Source organism: Siniperca chuatsi, linkage group LG7 (assembly GCF_020085105.1).
Source record: "Siniperca chuatsi isolate FFG_IHB_CAS linkage group LG7, ASM2008510v1, whole genome shotgun sequence".
Classification (NCBI taxonomy): domain Eukaryota; kingdom Metazoa; phylum Chordata; class Actinopteri; order Centrarchiformes; family Sinipercidae; genus Siniperca; species Siniperca chuatsi.
This window is the reverse complement of record NC_058048.1, coordinates 1,078,560-1,098,595: the sequence shown is the minus strand read 5'-3', so window position 1 is coordinate 1,098,595 and position 20,036 is coordinate 1,078,560. Positions and strand designations below refer to the sequence as shown.

The 20,036-nt window shown below is 39.4% G+C and overlaps 1 protein-coding gene across 4 annotated transcripts in view; it reads left to right on the top strand.

Annotated features, from left to right (window-relative positions):
* LOC122878839 (vascular endothelial zinc finger 1-like) overlaps positions 1-15,655 on the top strand; it is a 27,470-nt gene extending 11,815 nt beyond the window's left edge. Inside the window, exons 3-7 of one of the 4 annotated variants that reach the window (XM_044202281.1) lie at positions 2,021-2,090; positions 4,123-4,291; positions 7,606-7,647; positions 8,345-8,410; positions 8,598-15,655. In XM_044202281.1, coding sequence (XP_044058216.1) covers positions 2,021-2,090; positions 4,123-4,291; positions 7,606-7,647; positions 8,345-8,410; positions 8,598-8,965 — 715 coding nt within the window. In that variant the 3' untranslated portion in view covers positions 8,966-15,655. The remainder of the gene's footprint in view (positions 1-2,020; positions 2,091-4,122; positions 4,292-7,605; positions 7,648-8,344; positions 8,411-8,597) is intronic. The other 3 variants (XM_044202282.1, XM_044202283.1, XM_044202284.1) reach the window with 3 other exon arrangements.
* The last annotated feature ends 4,381 nt before the right edge of the window (positions 15,656-20,036 follow it).

The window sequence follows — 20,036 nt, the reverse complement described above, 5'->3', positions numbered from 1 at the left end:
GGATATGTTCTGATCAAGTTTTATTTAGCCCAATCCCAATCTGGGTCTTTTAACCAAGTCCGGTCCAGTTCTTATTTACCTAAATGCTGGTTTAAATATGTATTTGACACATTGAAATAATAGCTGTAGCCTGACTTTAGTATCCAAATACTAAAGGTCCTGATTCAAAACTATTACGTTTTTAAGCATAAACTATTGATATGAATGAAAAGTTTAACTGGAAAAGACAGGTCTTTTCTCTAGCAGATGGCACCACGTCAATGTCAGGAGCTATCACTCTGTTGGAGTTGTTGGCACTACAAAAACCTTAAATCCACTTGCGGTTGTACAGCTGTGTTACAGAGGGGAGGTTCATCTCTTACGAAAGATCTTTAGCTCTGTACAGACACAGGCATGCAGAGAGCGCTATAATTAGACAATAGACACGTTTAATTTTGGCCTGTTAACAAGTTATTCATGGAATTCACATAAATTGGTGTCAGTTGATATGAACTGCCGTCAACAGCATTTATCATTTTAACCAGTGAAAGCAACGGTCAGTGCTGACTAAAAATGAGAAGCTACTACCTGAATGTTTTATACACCGACTCTCTTTTTCATTAGCAAAGCTCAGCTGGAGTGTAGCAAAACTGTGTAACGTTATTTTGACAACCAGGGTGTCAAAACTCAGTCACTGGCACAAATACTTTTTTAGACATTTAGGCCTGTCACGATAACTACTTTTGTTGGACGATATATTGTCCAAGTAATAATTGGCAAATGGTAAATGGACTGTACTTATATAGCGCCTTTCTAGTCTTTTCCGACTACTAAAAGCACTTCAACTACATATCACATTCACCCCATTCATACACTGATGGCACCTTATCGAACCGCTGACCTTCCAATGGGTGGACAACCCGCTCTACCACTAAGCCACAGTCGCATTGCAATAAACAATCACAACACATTCATTTGTATAAAGCATAGGTTTTGTGTCCGCTGCAGCAAGGGAGAGATAGAGAAATCTTTAGCTAAATAATCACAAACTCAGTACAGGGACAATCTTTTGAATTAAAAAAGCTTTTAAAAAATCTACAAAGGAGGAAGAAGATCAAACAAACTTTTTAAATATTTACATGCTATAGGAGAGATCTGGAGAGAGAGCGAGAGAGAGTGAGAGAGAAACTCAAACCTGCCTGCCCCACAAGCCGCACCTACTGACTGTCTGCACACAGCGCAAGAGGAGAGACAAGACCCCGGTGTAGTTGGAAGAAGAGTCAACGACTGCAATTACTCTGAGCAGCATGCATGGGAATGAATTACAATATAATAGAATATATTTTTCGCCCTTTCCCTGATGGTCTAAATAGGCCGCTAAATTTGACACTAGTCCTAGTTCTAGTCTTTTTAGAAATAAAAGAAAGTCGCTAAGAGGGTCTGAAAAGTCACTAAATCTAGCGAGAAAGTCGCCAAGTTGGTAACACGTGGTGTGTGGAGCCCCGCCCACAGTGAAACTCCACACAGAGCAGACGACGAGAGGACAGAAGCAGCGCGACCAGAAATGACAGCAAAATGTGTCTCGGCATAGTTTTTTCTTTTTATTCAGCTTAGGCGCTGTGCAAAAACTCTTAAGTGCTGCTCCTCAAGTCTTAAAATGGTAGGGAAAACCCTGCTGTTTATTCTGGCATCATGTTGGCTAAAATGTTGGTGACATTCTTTTGTGGAAAAAAAAACAAAAACGCACATGTAAACACAACGGGCAATATCGAGGTCAGCACAAATGATCGAGGTCATGTCCATATATTGTACAATAAGTCGCTAACGTAATTATCACAACAGGCCTATTCACACACACTCATTAATGTGTCATACCTGTCAACTAAACCTGATGTGGTCAACATCATGATTTAAATGTCTATCATTACACTTTCTGCCATATTACCCAGCCATAATCCGTTATGTGAATGAAATTATGCTACCAGTAAAACCAAAGCTGAAGGATTTCCATTTTCTTCCTTGTCTTCATCTCACTCTGCAGACCTGATCACCTAAGCTGTCATGTCAAGCATGTCCATTCCTCAGAGAGACCATTTAAGTGCCAAGTAACGGTAAGAGTCAGGACTCAGTCTCCTTTCTGCATATTGCTTTCATGTTTTCTCTAAGTTTACACGTGTCATTATTTATACATGAAGATCAACATCATTGAGAGCCCTAAATGCCAGTACCCGGTTGCATAAAACCCCTTAGGCTAAGGTTGCCCTTAAATTTTCATCTAAGGATGCCTTAGAACAAAATGAGTTGCATAAAATCAAACTTAGGATTTCCTTAAGATATTGTAAGGGAAGCCCCTTCGATCTCAGTGTTTGCCCTTAGCTACTTAAGTATTCCCTTATGTGTTGCTAGAATGTCCTTAGTAACTACTTTTTGCAGAAAATTTTAAGGGACCCTACCAGTCCCTTTTAAAGGTGAAACATTTTGGGGAAAATAAGACAATGGCTGATTTTATTGCGATTTGAAGAACAAGAAGAGATACCAAGACAGATTTTTCGGGACAGGTAAAACCCACTGGACACTTTGAGCAATGCGCAACTTGTTAGAGAGTAGGGGTGGGCAATGTGGCCCTAAAATAATATATTCCACGGTATTTCTGCTATAACGTTAATCTTGACATTATGACAAAAATCCTGAAAAATATAAATTACTAAAAAAGATTTATCTATCAGAAATTTCTTATTTCACCATTTTAATTCTACTTAATCCTCCACCTTGTTGTAGTGTTTACTCACAAACTTTAATCTGCTCAACTTACTTTTCCCTTCAGTTCTCTTTTCCCCACACACACACCGGCTTGTTCTGATTCTCTTTCTCTCTGTATGTGTTGACTTTCTTCGTCAGCAGTATGTTTTATAAAGTCGCCCAAAAAACACAACTCACATTTTGGACTTTTTCACCCGCGAGTCCATTTTCACAGCAGCTTGGTGAGCCGTGTGTCGAGGAGGCTTGTTGTTAATGACGTATCCTATCGAAACCAATGTGGTAGCGAATGACATCAGCACCAACAGATGCAGTTACAAGCTTTTGCTAAACAACGTCATAAGTAGGAGATTCCCTCTTTGTGTTTCTCTGCAGAGCATGTGCAATTGTCAGTAGATTGCAAGGGAAGGGTAGAGCGAGGGGAGATTTTCCACTAGTAAATCAATCACGGATGGCGTCATTAATATCCCTGGGCGGCCCGACCAAGTAAACTCTGTGTGGACTTGTTGTTGCTGTGCATAACAGTACGACGTCATTACGTCAACAAGTCGGAATGTTGTCGTTGTCACGATATATTTTTATCATATTAAAAATATACCGGTATTATCGTGAATGATATGGCACACCCCTATTAGAGAGTGTAGATTTGACCGTCAGGCTATCTTCAAAATCTCCACAAAACTTGAACACAAGTCTAGGAGGAACCATACCTTGCCTGCGGTCCATATGAGCTGTATTATGACAGTAACTACCGTGAAAACCTTTGTCTAAACACTTAGTCAAGAAGACAACCTAAAGGGTTTTATGCAATGCCCCTTAAGGAACCCCTCAGCTTAGGGAAATATTTTGCATAAGGGACAAACTTAAGGTAGTTTATGCAAACCGGGCACAGATCAGATTAGACACTAGCTGCCACCCAAGACACTACTACTCGGACAGCCTAGTCACCATTGGTTCAGGTCTTACAATTGCGGTGTAGTGACATTACATTTGCCAGTTTCACAGTACAGGGCTCTGCTCAGTGGATATGAATGAGTTCTCCATGCGTTAAATCAACAGTGATAATGTCCTGTAGTGGCCAAGTCAGTCCCAAATTTGTGGCAGAACATAAATTGCTGATGACTCATGATCCCCAAGAACTTGATAGTTTGAAGAGGCAGCAATGCAGCATGATCTTGAAAAGCTTTGTCCACCTATCTACACATTTTAGTACAGCCACTCTAGTCTTGCCCGATGCGTGCTTTTGTTTGTATCAGAAAGCATTAATAAATATATTAGATTTTCCTTTTTCTTTGTTTTGATTTGTTGATGTAAGAATCCCAGTCACATGGTCAGGTTCCTCAGGTATTTAGAGAAAATACAATATTCACTGGTTTTCTACCCCAGGCCTGTACCTCTGCCTTCGCTACCAAAGACCGTCTGCGCTCACACATGATCAGGCATGAAGGCAAAGTGACCTGCAACATCTGTGGAAAAATGCTAAGCGCTGCCTACATCACAAGTCACCTCAAGACGCATGGCCAGGCCAGCTTCAGCAACCCATGTAACAATAAAGGTACGCCATGTCTCCTTTTACTTCTCTTAAAGCTTCTCACTACTTTTCCCACTTTTTCAGTTTAACACTTAAACAATAGCCAAGTTTAAACTGTGACGAAAACACTCCAGCCACACATCTGTAAACTTACCAAATTCCATTAACATATTGGATACATCATTTGTCATGATACTGATGTTTTCAATCAATACCAATACTGAATGTACCGTGGAACTGAACAACAGTCTTTCTTTGCCTTAATGGCTGCTCCAGAAGTCGGTTGTTCCTCCAGTCATGCCCTAACTGAACTTTCTGCCATCATGAGCTTTCAAGTTATGAAGAGGTTTTGACACTGTTATCTTATCTAATTTGTGTTGACAGTTTGTAGAGTGGAACTGCAGTCCTTTTTTCTTTTTTTTATTAGTGGATGATGACCAATTCCAATGACATGTTAGTTATGACTTTATTTGTTTTTGAAGGTTGTTGAATCTGATACGTATTTGTGTTTTTTAGCACTTGCTTATATTCCTTTTTCACTGAATCATTAACATAAGCATTTCTGGCAATAATCAGGTAAAGGTCCAGTGTGTAACATTTAGGAGGAGCTATTGGCAGAAATGGAATATAATATTTATAAGTATGTTTCCGTCAGTGTATAATCACCTGAAAATAAGAATAGTTGTATTTTCTTTACCTTTTAGAATAAGCTGTTTTTATCTACATGTGGAGCGGGTCCCCTTTCAATGGAGGTCACCATGTTGCACCACCATGTTTCTACAGTAGCTCAAAATGGACAAACCTGGCTCTAGATAGGGGTGTTTGCGTCTTTCCCAAGTTTCACGGGCACCATAGTTTCTCCTACACTCTTGGAAGGGGAGGGTGATGCGAGCTGTATTCAAATGGTTGCAAACTGCAATTTCACCGCTAGATGCCACTAAATCCTACACAGACCTTTTTAAATGTGTTTATTAAAGAACTGAGACAGATATTTACTGAGGCAGGATGTCTCACAGTTGAACAAATGTGACTATCAAAGATGACAGTAAGTATAAAATGACCGAAATCTGTAGAAGAAACTTCACAAAATGTTTTTTTTAATATAATAACTACAATTACTAGGGCTGCTGCGAGTTGTTGATGTAATCGATGATGTCGATGCTGAAAATGCGTCGACGTCAATATTTTTACGCATGGTTTTTCATTGTTTTTCTTCAATATCACTAACTAATTACTGCGTCATGACAACTGCGGTACGCGCGTGTTTATTTGTGCTTTAGAACATAACTGCTGTGAAACAGTCAGAAAATTATGTAAACGTTTTATTTCTCTGATTCACTGGCTTTCTCCTACCGAGCCATTTGACCGGTCTGATCGCCAGACTGGCCACCGCAGCATAGTGAAACCATAGTGTTGTTTAGCTATATTATATTTTGTAGCTGTTTAATACACTCGTAAAGCCATCATCGTCTGCCTGTTACCTTAGAAATTCCATTGAATAATTGTTTTGAGAAAATGTTTAGATTAGAATCTGGGCTTATTGTATGTTGATTGACGGTGCCTATGTGTTTTATTTTTTATCATGTTGGAGTTGCCAGTTTAAACCTACAGTTTTGCCCTTTAATATGTAAACCTTTGTTTACATTTTGTTTTGTGCTGCATTACACAATGACACACAAGTTGTCAAAATAAAATGAACTCAAACTAAATGGTCAGTTTGTTTGTTTTTTTGTTTTTTTTTCTTTGGAGGAAAATTAATTGTTAATGAATTGGTAAAATAGTTTATAGATTAATCGATAGAAAAATAGTCGTTAGTGGCAGCCCTATTATAATCACTGCTTTTTCATACAAGGCTGTCTGAACGCTGCCTTAACGCCGCCTTATTTAACTGATACACATACTCCATGCTGCAAGCTATCAGCTAGTGAGCATTTTAAATCAGTTTTTTTCTATCTTTAACTTTGAGTTGCTAGTGTGTCGCTAATTTCTGATTCTTTTAAATTATGAGTGGAAAATATAGCACATATTAGGAATGGAAATTTTATTAAATAACAGACTACCTAACCTAACTACCTAAAGAGAGAAAGAGGTATTTTTTCTTTAGTTCCTGTGTTTCTTTTTGCTAGTGGTATCAGTGCATGCACAACATTAGCTCAGTTCATGGCTCCTGTCGATGGAAAAATCCCAACGAGACTACAGCTCATCTTACAATTAGTCATTTAACACAAACAGTTTAAATTACAACATATCACTAAAAAAGTTTGCAATGAAATGTTTTTTGACCACTGGTTCACACATTACACTTCAAAACAAACTCACAATAATGAAACTTAAGCCCTGGTTTAGTCTGACGATATCTGGCTGTCTTTGTCTCGTTAAATATTTGAATTTCTTCATTCGTTATTCGTTAAATTTCCTCTTGCGTTTCCTCTTGTGTTTGCTCCTCTGGTGGAATTGGCTGTCCATGCTTACTTTCGAATCTCTAACTAGCATAATACACTAGGGCGTAGTTACTCGAGTGGAGCCTGTGAGAACAGTTGTATAATGTCCTCTGTGGCTCTGGAGATGCTTTGTCAAGTCACCATGGGTTTCAGGACTACAAATCGATGACAGGAAACCTGTGTTACAAACTGGGGTTATGGATTTTGAAAGGTGTGGGTGTTCACCAGGCAAAGATGACCAAAAAAAACAAGAAGTCATCAAGTTGCATTATAGTATGATCCTGCAATTTTGGAGCTTGACTGGAGTATAAGTCAGGATATCTTGTTCTCTGCGGTTGAGGTTGTGACAATTGTTGTTGTTTTTTTAAATCTGTCTTTTGTCTATTCCCCAACTTTATGGTGCAAGTGCAATACTAAATCACTGGAGTACCCCTTAAAGGGGAGGTGTATTAGATGTCATAAACAATGCTAAGGTAAACTAATTAATGTTGGTGCCTACATTCCATGTTTTGTGTGGTATAATATCCCTTTTGAAGTTACTAAAGCAACTTCCCACTTCAAATGATGCTCAGTTAGAATTTCTTCATGAGTGCTGCTACTGCTTGCAGTTTAGTGAAACATTCGTTACTAAATTGAAACATTTATATGTTCCAAATACTTTTGAAAGTGATTTTAAATATGTTTGGTTTCAGTGATAGCTATCAAAGAAAAGGATCATAGTTTTCGTTTTCCTGACCCCACTAGAAACTGTGAAGCCCAACATAAAATGTTTTAACACCCCATTCCCACGCCACGTACGCACAACTTGACCATGCCAACTGTTGAAGCTAAATCCCAGATGATAGCACTGCTGGCCTGTGCTCTTGTAACCCAATATGTGTCTGTATTTCTGAATAGGCATAAGTGACTGGCAGTGGAACCACTCAGGGCCACGAAAAGGTAATCCAGTAGATAGTAGCAGAACCCCTAAACACTCATTTATAACCTCTACAAATCTGCAAAACATAAGTGGCCAGTTTTTCTTCACGCACCATCAGCACATCAAGTACAGAAGCATTTATTTTCTCTGAGGACTGGTGTAATATAGGTTCTTCTGTTTTGAAGATGAATAGTTTTACTAATGTAAGGTTAAATTTCATGAAGCAGGATCAGTAGATCATTTAAATTAACCACAAACTGGACCATAACACTAAAGCTAGATGCACACTACCTGACCTTTCATCAGAGGGCATCTTGCATTACCCAATGGTGATTTCTTTCTTGACTTTGACCAGATTGATAAATCGGCTTGTTCAACAAGTTACTCTTCAGAACTAACAAATATAATTGCAAATATACTTGATAAAAAATGGGATGTCCCAGTTGAGATAGAGTCAGAAATGACCCAGCAGCGAGCCGACCATCTCACAGCATGGGTAAGACAAGTTGATAATGACCTTGTGATGTGCTGGTCGTGAACTCATCTGGGATGGTAAAATTGGCAGTCCTGCAGTGTAGTGTGCGTCCAGCCTTAGGCATACACAGAGATTAAGATCCTTCATAATGTGTTACTGTTTTAATTGAAAGTTTTTAATTAAAACAAATGGACAGTTAGCTGGTTAGTCTATTGATCCTGCTTTTTGAATTTACCCCTCAGGTGAGTTGACGGTAGGAGAGATTTTAAATAACTCCTTCCAAGTCCTAATTGACAACTCTCACAAAGGTAGGTTTCTTCAACAATATTACCATAGTTGACATAATGTGTTTTATAGATGTATTGACATTTTCAGTGACCCAGCTAAACAGCCAAGGAGCATAGAGGGCTGTTGGCTTTCCCTGTTTTGGAGGGCTAGTATATTTCTACAAGGTTGACGAGACCTAAATTTACTCTTATGTCTTTTATAACACAGATGCCAACAACGTGCACAACAACTCGGCAACTACAACGCCGGTCACCAACTCGGCAGCCATCACCTCAGCTGTGAACCGCAGTGGCAATGCTAGCAATCCTGTCACCATCGCTGCACAGATGAACATCGCCACCAGCACGGTCAACATCACATCACCGGTCAGCCTACAGCACCCTGTCACCATAACTGGCCCTGTGAACTTGGCCTCCGTCAACATCCCTACAACAGCACACATGAATATCGCCCACCCAGTGGCTATCACCACTCCCATGCCCATGAATATTACTGGGCCACTCAACATTGCCATGAGGCCTATGGAGAGCATGCCTTTTCTATCCCAAGTTCTGCCTTCCTCCCCTCCTTGGTAGAGCTTTCTTTAGCCCATGTGAGAGCCGATAATGTTTTAACTGCCTAATAATGTTCGAGTCTGTCAAATCTTAGTAAAATGCCCCAGTAAATGGGGCATGCGAGATAGTGTATTAAACTTAAAAAGGTGATAACTAATGTAATACAACCACATAGATAGTAACCGATTGTTACTTGCAGGAGTCATTGTTATGGCATAATTTGTCAATTGTGAATTTTGTTTATATTTATAGAAGAAAAAATGTCTCTAATACCCTTAATCATGATAGAAAATTAATTGTTTGATTTAGTCATTCATTGCAGAGTATTAGCCTACATAGCATGTGAGATAGTTTGCTGCCTCCACTGGATAATCTGCCAGATGTATGGTCTATTGTAGGGATGGGCAATATGGATAAACTCTATCATAGTATGTGTTTTATTTTTATTTTAGATATTGTAAAATAGGATGTTTCTAGAAATGTAATAGACAACAGTGTTATTGATACCAGATGGGAGTTTTTGGCTAACCTAGTGAATTAATTACCTGGCAAATCAAGGTGCTTCATCACATTGATGCAAAAAGTCTGTAAATCAAATATCACGTAAAGCAGTCCTGCTCATGGATTTCCAACATTGCCCACACTGGCCTAATACACCAAAAGGGAGAGATACCTCAGTGCAAATGGTATGGCAAAATTTCTGACAGATTGTTATTGTCTCGAAGTATATGTTATCATATTGCCCATACCTAGTCTATGATGTTACAGTTAAAATGTTGTGTTAAGTCTTTGTCATACATACTAGTAGGGTTTTAGAAGGCCAAGTCAGTCTCAGATATAAACAAACTGGTTTGACAAAAAAAAAATCATAACTTTGTTACATTTTCCCATAGCTATCAACCACATTTCACATTCTTCATTAGTGAATGAGGGTTGCTCAGTTATAGAACTGTCATTGCGAGATCTAAGTATGGAACTCCAATCATGTGATCATATCGGGGGTGGGGGATTGTAATATCTGTCTGTTCAAAGATGTCTTTAGTGCCAGATGTGATTGGCCTCTAATCTCCATCTAAGACCATGATATACAGTTGAAAGTTCTGAAAAAGATAGCAAGTGATACTGAAGTTCAAATGATTTTGTCAAACTACTATCTCCAAGGTCAAGAATGAACTTTCACTCAGATAAACTCATGTGTGTTACCGCTTGACTGCCCAAATTATCTGAATGATGTCACAGGCCGCAGAACACTTCAGATAACTTTTTTCACATGCTAACGTGATGTGACCTTATGACACGGGTAGGGGTGGATGTTTGAAGGGTGATATTTTGTGTAGATATTCTGTGTAAATAATGACCATTTTATGCCAAAGATTTTCTAAGCGTTGTTTCCCCCTGAATGCTATATTTTAAAAGATAAGAGGAAAACCTTTAAACAGCATTTAGACCATCATGGGACTAAATTTTCCTTTTGAAACCCAGAGTAATGAAATTAGCACCTCTCCCCACCCACCCCTCATCACCCCTTTGAACTACCACCTCTGGAACTGTGGTGGGTCATTAGTCTTACTAGTTTTTTTATTAGAAGCCAACATGTACTGGTATTGACCCTGTTATGTTGAAATGTTGAATCTTTCCCAGTACCTGTTATGTTATTGCAATAATAATTATACTTTTTGCATCATTTTAATGTGATAATGTGTATATTGATGTTACATTGCTTGCATTACTGGCAGTTCATCACATGAACAGGTTTCATTACACTTTCAAACCAAAAGAGTACTTTCTACCACTTTGACATGGTTTAAAATTATTGGGCAGTTAATACAATATCAGCTGCTAAATGTTAACCCATATTTTGTTTGTGTTTATCCCTTGCTTACCCCTTTTTCAAACTTGAGTAGTTTGTTTTACTATGACAAATAGTTGAGGGTGAGCTGGCTCATTGCAGCAGTGTTGGCAGTAAACACATTATATGCTGTGGAGAGGCAGACCCTTTTATAGCCCTGTTGTCTGAATTCTTTAATTTCTATTATAAGCCACTGAAGGACAGCGCAGGTCTTGTAAAAGTGACCAGTTGAAAATGATTTCCTCAACTGGGCATCTGACTTCAAACATGGATGATACGTGATACCTTAGGCATTGTTTTAACAACTCCTTAAATGGAAGTGTATTGCCGGAGTTGTTGTTAAATGCTTCCTCTTAAGGCAAGTTTTGTTTCATGTTGTTTTGCTTTTGTTCTTTTAGTGGACTTATCAGTATTTGATAGTTTATCTATTTTAAACATTAAGTACAAAAAACAAAGCTTCCATTTCAGGGCAGGGTGAGTGATATTGTGGATTTTGCTGACGGTTCGGAGGCTGTTTAGATCCACCAACCATCAACTCCACCAACCCCCCCCCAACCATATTTTTTATTTTAAAATTGCTGGAAACCAGTCACTCGTCTCTGCTGGATACTCTACATAAGTGTATTTGTGACATTTATTTGGGAATTTTTGTATGTATTTATATCAGGACATGACAGTTGAAGGTACAGCTAAGAGGAAATTTTACTGAAAGCATGTCCCCTAGGTTTTGCTTTTTAAAATTGCAGTATTATCAAAGGTCAAATGATTTTAAATTTGGATTACTGAGGACGTTTAACCTGTAGCGGTCAAGAGAGCCACCCAGCGGCTCGTTAGACTCTGCGCTCCAAAAGCAGTCCCAAAGTTACCTTTTGTGGTGTGTTCAGTTGATTAGATTGTTTACTTTAGCAGGTATAGGATCCCATCACTGTCGTTCAAACTCAGGAAGGTTACTGAGAATAGTCTTTTAAAACCATGTTCAACAATTTACACACTGACCATTTCTTTGTAAATATGAAACACTATTTTATTGCCTTTTTAGCTATGGGCGAGGGAACCTCTCTGAACTTACAGACTAGCAATGCAAGAACTATATCACCACTGATGTGGCCGTCCATCCAGGAGAGGACATAGAAATGAGCAGATACTAATTAAAGAATAAGGCTGGTGTCAGTTTCTTTTATCATCATCAAATCCCAAAAAAGGGCCAAAAAACAATTAATCCTATTAAGTATCATGTTTGTATCTATGGTTTGATATAGCTTATACCTCCGATACCATAGAATTCCATTGAAAATTGGTTGAGATGCTTCATTGAGATGAACACTGAATGTAGTTAATTCCCCTCAGATTGTCAAACGAGCAAAGTGAAAACAGAGAACCTCTTGCCCGTGCATGTCATCCGCTCCACATGGTGCTACTCTTCAGAGACTAAAAATGAGGCCACAGAATTCTTTCAGAATAAAAACTGCTCATGATATTCACATTGAAGGTACATGCAACCCAGTGCAGTGGAATGGCTCTTTTTTTTTTTTTTTTTTGGTTTTTGGGAAAAAAAGTAGAGTTCTATGGCAGTGTTAGCATAATCAGGCTGTAGCTACACAGATCATACCTGTCAGCAGGATAAACTCAGTTGTAGTTTCTTCAGGGAAATTATCAATTGTTATAAAGAGGAAGAATGACTCCAACCTTACCCTTTTTAAAGGATCTCACTTGCATGGGGGGGGGGGTTCCTCGCAGTTCATCTTTGAGGCTGTGATCACAAAGGAGGCTTTATTTTCCCGCTCAAAGCTCAGGTGTGCCTGAAAGAGCAAGATGGCAGAGGGTGGGAGTAGCATTCATGTTGCTAAGCAACACAAGGGTTGAGAACTTACAGCCAGTGACAAGTACATTTGTGATCTTGTCCCTACAAGTTACAGCCCCACACCTCTTCCTATGTGGGTGTTTGCATACATGTTGCTGCATAAATGAATGCATTCAAAAATTCAATTTTCATACTTTCTTTCCAAGAGAAGTCGTTACTAAGAATGGATGTCATCAAGACTGGAACAACTGAACTTTTTGAGGTTGCAACCACAGAGGTGAACAATGGCTGGGCCAGAATTCAACACTCCTCATTCAAACATGAGGCAGCACTTGCTACATGAATTTGGGAGACATTTGTTGGGTCAGGCCACTGCAAATCACCATTCCTGACATTGCTGTCGTACTAAGACGAATATCAGGACACAATATGTGTTGCATTTTTGCCAGTCCTGTCGACTGGAACAAAGTTGTCTGGTCCAATGAATCCTGGTTCTGGATCAGGGCTGGAAAGTCTAAGAAATCCTGATTACAGTTGTACCCCACAATGGTCTTATTGGGGCATGGCACAAACAAGTACATGGATTCATTGTGCATTCAGCTGACATAAATAGGCTCCTGAAGATGGACACCTTGATGCCAGAGCAGACCTTAACATTGTAGCATATGATGGTCTTCCATTCACGCTTGAACCCACAGAGGACCAGATATTTTGAACAAGAAAATGGTCTAGTAATGGTCGGAGAATCTCTAAGGTGAAATGGTGAACAGGCCGCCACAATCTCCTATGTGCTTATGTCCTCAACTGCTATTCAGCAGTTTGAGATGATCTTGAATGCAGTATCAGAAGAAAGGACCATCTACTTTCAACCTTGGGTGCTGATGTTTGCATGGTCAGTTTCATCATTAGAACGCTAAAGGTGTTTTTTGGGTCTGAGTGTGAATGCGTCAGTGTACTTCTTACAAAGAAGGTTTTATGACATGACATCTGACTATGTCTAAAGACAAAAGTGTTTCTACCTGTTCTAAAAGGCCATATTCAACCCATAGCCTGATCTCTCTCAAATAGTTTTTTTGCTTGTCTTTGTAGTCTCGATGCCATGAATTGTACTAATGGGAATAACTGCTCACATGTTCAGACAGTCCCCTTGAAGACATCCATGGTGTTACACTTGGTTGTTCACATGAAAAGTGACAGAAGTAGTTGTGTGAAGAATGAAAAAAGAGAGCTTGCGAGAGAAGTTCAAAGCCTGTCTACCTTCACGTCTCCACACACCTGGCCAATCAATACGAAAAGTGAATGTGATTCTCAGATTGTCTGTCTGTTTTGGAAAGTTATACAAATTGTCAGAAGCAGCCTCCCAGATTCCAACATCAGAAAGGGGTTTTCAGATGCCGTTACACGATCTGATAAACAGTGAATGAACAGGGAAGGGGGAAACATGTTAACAAGTCTCTTCTGTGATCTCAGCCTCAACAGTTCCTACACCAGGCTGGCTGTTTGTTTCTTGGGAAACCACAAGTGAATTAGTTTGTAGATGTGAAGCCCTTTTGTAGTTAAGGGCCTATTTTCAGTGGAGGAACTCTAAAGCACTTGCAGCAAACTGTAGGATGTGCGCACTACCAAAGAGTGGTACTTAGAGGGGCATTTCAATTTGGTGGAATGAGACTGATTGGTGTTTGTTTTACAGTTCATCCGGCCACACAGATGTTTGGCCCATAAATTTAATTGTATGCATGCCAACACTGTCCACCAAGGGAAATGCAGTAATATGGAATGGCATTATGATCTTGGAAATTGATTAATCATCTCTTCCCCACCCCACCCCAATATTGCATGTGGATGACTGAGCTTGTTCAGTGTAGGTTTGAGTTCAGCAACCATTATTAGACGGCTAGTGACTTTTTATGAAAACAAAACACTAAAAAAAAAATAAGATGAAAGGAAGTGCGTGGTGTCATTTGTCCTCCAGTGGCTGTAACAAGTGTGCCTGAAATACTTTGCGAGGCTTCCACACGTTGATGCTTCCTCCTCTAGATGTGCTGTGGGATGGAATAGTTTTGTGAAGGAAGCCTTCATCAGCCCCCACAGGTCTGGCAACCAAACTATGTTGTAATTAGCTTTTTTATTTTTTTTAAACCTTGTGATTATGAAGTTATCATATTCTACTTCAGGAACAACCTTGAAACGTGAATTGACATCTTTATTCAAGGTCATGTAAAGGTATCAGTGACATTTAACCATGTGGGGTTTTTTTGTTTGTTTTTTTTTTGACTCCAACTGAAAAACAAACCATTTATTTGGCCAAAAAATGATTTGGAAGGTAATTTTTATTTTCTGTGAAGTTTGTATGATGAATTTGGCAGATGTGAAGGCATATGAATGTATATCTTTGTACAAACCATTTAGTTCAGAGGACATGTTAGTTATGACAGACACATGCAAGAAAAAAACTTTTATAAATCTTTTTGTATTAGAACATTAACAATGGTAATTTTTGTATATATACGAAGGCTAGGCTTTCTGATTAGCAGAAAGGTAAAACATTCCTACATTTTTTTTAAATGTATGTCCATTGAGAATAATTATGTGAACATATGCGCAATGTTTTATGTGCCTTTTATTTGGGTTTGTCTAAATAAAAGAAAACAATAAAACATGATTGTGGACTGTCCATGCTGAGTCCCACAGATGAAAGTCAATGCTGTCCATCTCAGCTGAATCTCCGGACTGACCCACCGGCACTCGAGACACTCCCGTAGATCAGGAGTGATGTACTCCTTTCTGGTTTTAGTTGCTTTTCCTAGCTTTAGTTGAGGTTTCTGGGAGGCTGAGATGGTTGCTGAAGTCTCTGGTCTGTGTGGGTGCTTCTGATCTCCAGGCTCCTCAGTGTCTTCACTGGCTCACTGGCTCACAGTTGGCCTGCTCATGATAAAAGTGCCTCTGTGACTTCGCTTATTGGAGTGGACTGTGGGGGATTTGTGCCAAATCATGGTCTGTATGTGACAATAAAAACATTTCGGTGTTTTTTATTCTCTAACTATTAAACTTGAAAATGTGATGGGCTGTGTGAAGTGTCTTTGTTTGACATTTATTGGTTAACTGACATCTGAATGAGCAAAGATTTGCTGCTGTACAATGAAAAGGAATCCATCTTACGGACATACTTCACGTGTATTTCATACACTTTATGGCCAAAAGTATGTGAACCTCAATATTCACATACGCAATTGTCCTTTTGGTCTAGGACTGCTTTTTCTGGTTTGGGTGAGGTCCCTTAGTTTCAGTGAAGGGAAATCTTAATGATCTAGCATGCAATGATATTTTAGACAACAGTGTGTTTCCAACTTGAGAAAGACCCTTTCCTGTTCCAACATGATAATGCCACCATGCACAAAACCAGTTCCATAAAGAAATGGTTTTCCCAGTGTGCTGTGGAAGAAATTGACAGAGCCTGTACAGAGCCCTGACCTCATCATCTAGTTGAAGATTAGAGTTCAAATCTGTGTGCTCTGGAAACAGTTGACAGTCTCTTTAGCTTATCATTGTATTCTTAGAAGCTGTGGTTTGATGCACAGCTGCATTTGAGTTACTATTGAAATCACCTTCTTACCATTAGAGGTCCCTGTATTCTAGCTTTACACTACGTACAATCTGCTGAACTCATGGTTTAAAGCAGGTTTAAAGGGCAATATCAATAGTTAATTTGAATACTTTGCCATGTTCACTAATAAAGGTTACTCTAACTGAAGTGTGAGCCAAATGAAAGTGTCATTAAATGTATTTAAATGGAGTGACTTCTGTCTTTTACACTGAGGAAGTTATCAAAAAACTGAAGTTTGTGTCCAATGCTTAAATTTACAGCTCACACCAGACCAGCATGAGCCCAATTACTGTACACGTTTGTCAGTAAGCAATGTGTTAATTCAGTTAACTGAATCACTTTGACACTATAAATGCCTGTTAAAAAAAGTAAGAAACAAAAAAAAAAAAACAATACAAAAAGGTAATAAAGACAATGTGTCAGGCCACCTTGTCTCCTTCCTCCACTCTCTGTGTCTCAGTCCCTGGACCAGCTTCAATGTCGTAATCACTCACCACTGAATCCTCCCCTCCTCTCCTTTTGAAGAGATCACATGCATTATCAGCCCTCACCACTTACCAGAATCAACTTTACTGGCCAAGTATATTGACACATACAAGAAATACACTATATTGCCAAATGTTTTGAGACATCTGCCTTTACATCCACAAGAAGTTTAATGACATCCCATTCTTAATCCGTAGGGTTTAATATGGAGTTGGCCCAACCTTTGCAGCTATAACAGCTTCAACTCTTCTGGGAAGGCTTTCCGCAAGGTTTAGGAGTGTGTTTATGGGAATTTTTGACCATTTTTCTAGAAGCGCGTTTGTGATGTCAGGCACTGATGTTGGACAAGATGGCCTGGCTCGCAGTCTCCGCTCTAATTCATCCCAAAGGTGTTCTATCGGGTTGAGGTCAGGACTCTGCAGGCCAGTCAAGTTCCTCCACACCATCGGATTGCCAGACAGAAAAGTGATTCGTCACTCCAGAGAACATGTCTCCACTGCTCTAGAGTCCAGTGGTGGCGTGCTTTACACCACTGCATCCGACGCTTTGTATTGCACATGATGATGTAAGGCTTGGATGCAGCTACTCGGCCATGGGAACCAATTCCATGAAGCTCTTTACACACAGTTCTTGAACTAATCTTAAGGCCACAAAAATTTGGATGTCTGTAGCTATTGACTCTGCAGAAAGTTGGCGACTTCTGTGCATGCGCTGACCCCGCTCTGTGATTTTACGTGGCCTACCGCTTCGTGGCTGAGTTGCTGTTGTTCCCAATTGCTTCCACTTTGTTATAATACCACTAACAGTTGACTGTAGAAAATTTAGTAGTGAGGAAATTTCACAAATTGACTTATTTCACAGGTGGCAACCTATCACAGTACCACACTTGAATTCACTGAACTCCTGAGAGTGGCCCATTCTTTCACAAATGTTTGTAGAAGTAGTTTGCATGCCTAGGTGCTTGATTTTATACACCTGTGGCCATGGAAGTGATTGGAACACCTGAATTCAATGATTTGGGGGGTGTCCCAATACTTTTGGCAATATAGTGTATCTTGTATAATTTTGGCTGTCAGTAGCTCATAGTTACACAGTGCAGAGAACAAATGTAGAGTAAGTTACAAATATCCAGTAACAGTGACAACAGAGCAGACAAACATATAGCAATTATATAGCTACAGGTGAGTGGTATAAAAAATATCTATTGAAAATATTTAAAACATACAACACAGTATCTACTAAATTGGTACTGAAAAATGTATATACATGGTTGGTACTGTGCTGTTCAAGTGCAAGTGCAAAGAATATTGTATGCAATAAATTACTTTGTATACAGAGCTTGTATATGTGTGTCTATTATGGACGTTGGGTATTGTTTTGTGGAGCCTGTAATGCCATGTCTGTCCACCTGGTGTCCTCAGAGCACCTTCCTCTGTATCTGATGGACTTTTTTTAGTGCACAGCACAGACAATGTGTCTCCACCAAACAGACATCCAAACTCTGGTAAATCATTTTGAAATTATATGTCTGCTACAGAAAATCATGCATTACTTCTGTTTAGGGTCTCCATTTGTAAATCTGGTTAAATACAATGGGTTTTTATATGCTAAATATCTGTGATTGTTGTTGACAGAGCTTTTCACACAGCACTACCCCTCCCAAATCCAGAAGAAGTCTATTTGGCTTTCTGTTACTGGAGTTTTATAACTGATTGTTCATAATTTCTGTATTTTGTCACCTTGATCAAATGTTCAAGTCCAGTTGTGGTAAAGGGAAGTGTTATCACTTCAATACATTTCTACATATTGGGTTTTAATAAAGGTGAGAAGAAAGGCCAAAAATATATTTAAAGGAGAAAAAAAGAAAAAATGGAAAAAGAAAAATAGTTTTTCAGATATTGCAATTACTGTTATTATTTTAACACATGTAGCAGTGGAATCTGTGGGACTCCAAACAATGAGGAAGTGAAGCTAATGTCAACAAAAAACAAGGGTTAAAAGAAGTAATTGAGGTAGCAGGATGAATTTCTTTGTCTTTTTAAACAGATCTCATTTATTAATTTTCTTATGAACAAACTAACGGGGAACAAATTGGACCCATTGTTGTGTCCTGATTATACAACACAGGGTTGTACAATGAAATGCAAGCTGTAGTCCCTTCATGCTACACAAAAAAACCCCAGAAAACTTATTTATGGTGGAGTTTAGAGGATGAATTGAGGAGTTTCACAGCCTGAGGAAAGAAGCTGCTCTGTAGTCTGGTGGTACAGCAGCGGATACTTCTGCTTCTTCTATATGGGTAACAGTGATGTGCTGGGCGGTTTAAATCACCCGCTGCAGAGGTCTCCTGTCGTGGGGTGTGCACATCACATGCCAATTTGTAATGTTTCCAGTCAGGATGCTTTGTGTTGTTCCTCTGTAAAAGTTAACAAGAACTTGGCACAGGAATTCTGCCTTCTTAGGTTTCCTTAAAAAATATTGTTTCTGAGCTTTCTTTACCAGGGTGAAGATATGCGATGTCCATGACAGGTTCTCTGTTATGTTGATTCCCAGGAAACATAAAACTGTTCCACCTCAGCTCCACTGATGTACACATGGGTGTGTGTCTTTGTCTCCTTTTTTCTAAAATCAACAGTGAGCTCCTTGGGTTTGTTGACATTGAGCATTAGGTTGTTCTCTGTGCACCACTCTGCAAGATTATTGAGTTCCTCCTGATATGAGTTTGCATTGTTGTTTGAAATTTGGCCGATGATGGTAGTGTCGTCAACAAACTTCAAAACAGAGTTCTCTTCATATCGGGGATTGCAGTCGTGGGTATTCAGCGTGAACAGGAGGACACTGAGCACATAGCCCTCGGGGTCTCCGGTGTTGAGCACTAGTGTACTAGTCTAGACCGTCACTTGCGAATGGTCTGGACCTCCTCTATAGGAAAAGTGCAATGAGATAACTTTTGTCATAAATTGGCACTATATAAATAAAATTGAATTGAATAATGTGGAGGAGGTCTGAACGGCAATCCAAACTGTCTGGGGTCTGTTTGTGAGGAAGTCTGATATCCAGTTGCAGAGTGTAGTACTCAAGCGCAGAGTGCTAAGTTTGCCAATCAGTTTTATGAAACTGTCAGTAATGACATCGACTAGCTAGTTGGAACAGGTTCTTAGTACACGGCCAGGAATGTTATCAGGCCCAGCAGCTTTACTCACATTCACTCTCAGCAGGGTTCTTCTCAAATCTGCTGTGGATACTGACAGTGGCTGGTCCTCTGGAGGTGGAGTAGACAGCTGACTCTTTATTGAGGAGATCAATTAAATGTGTAAAAGCTCATCTGGCAACGTGGCCTCACACATGACAG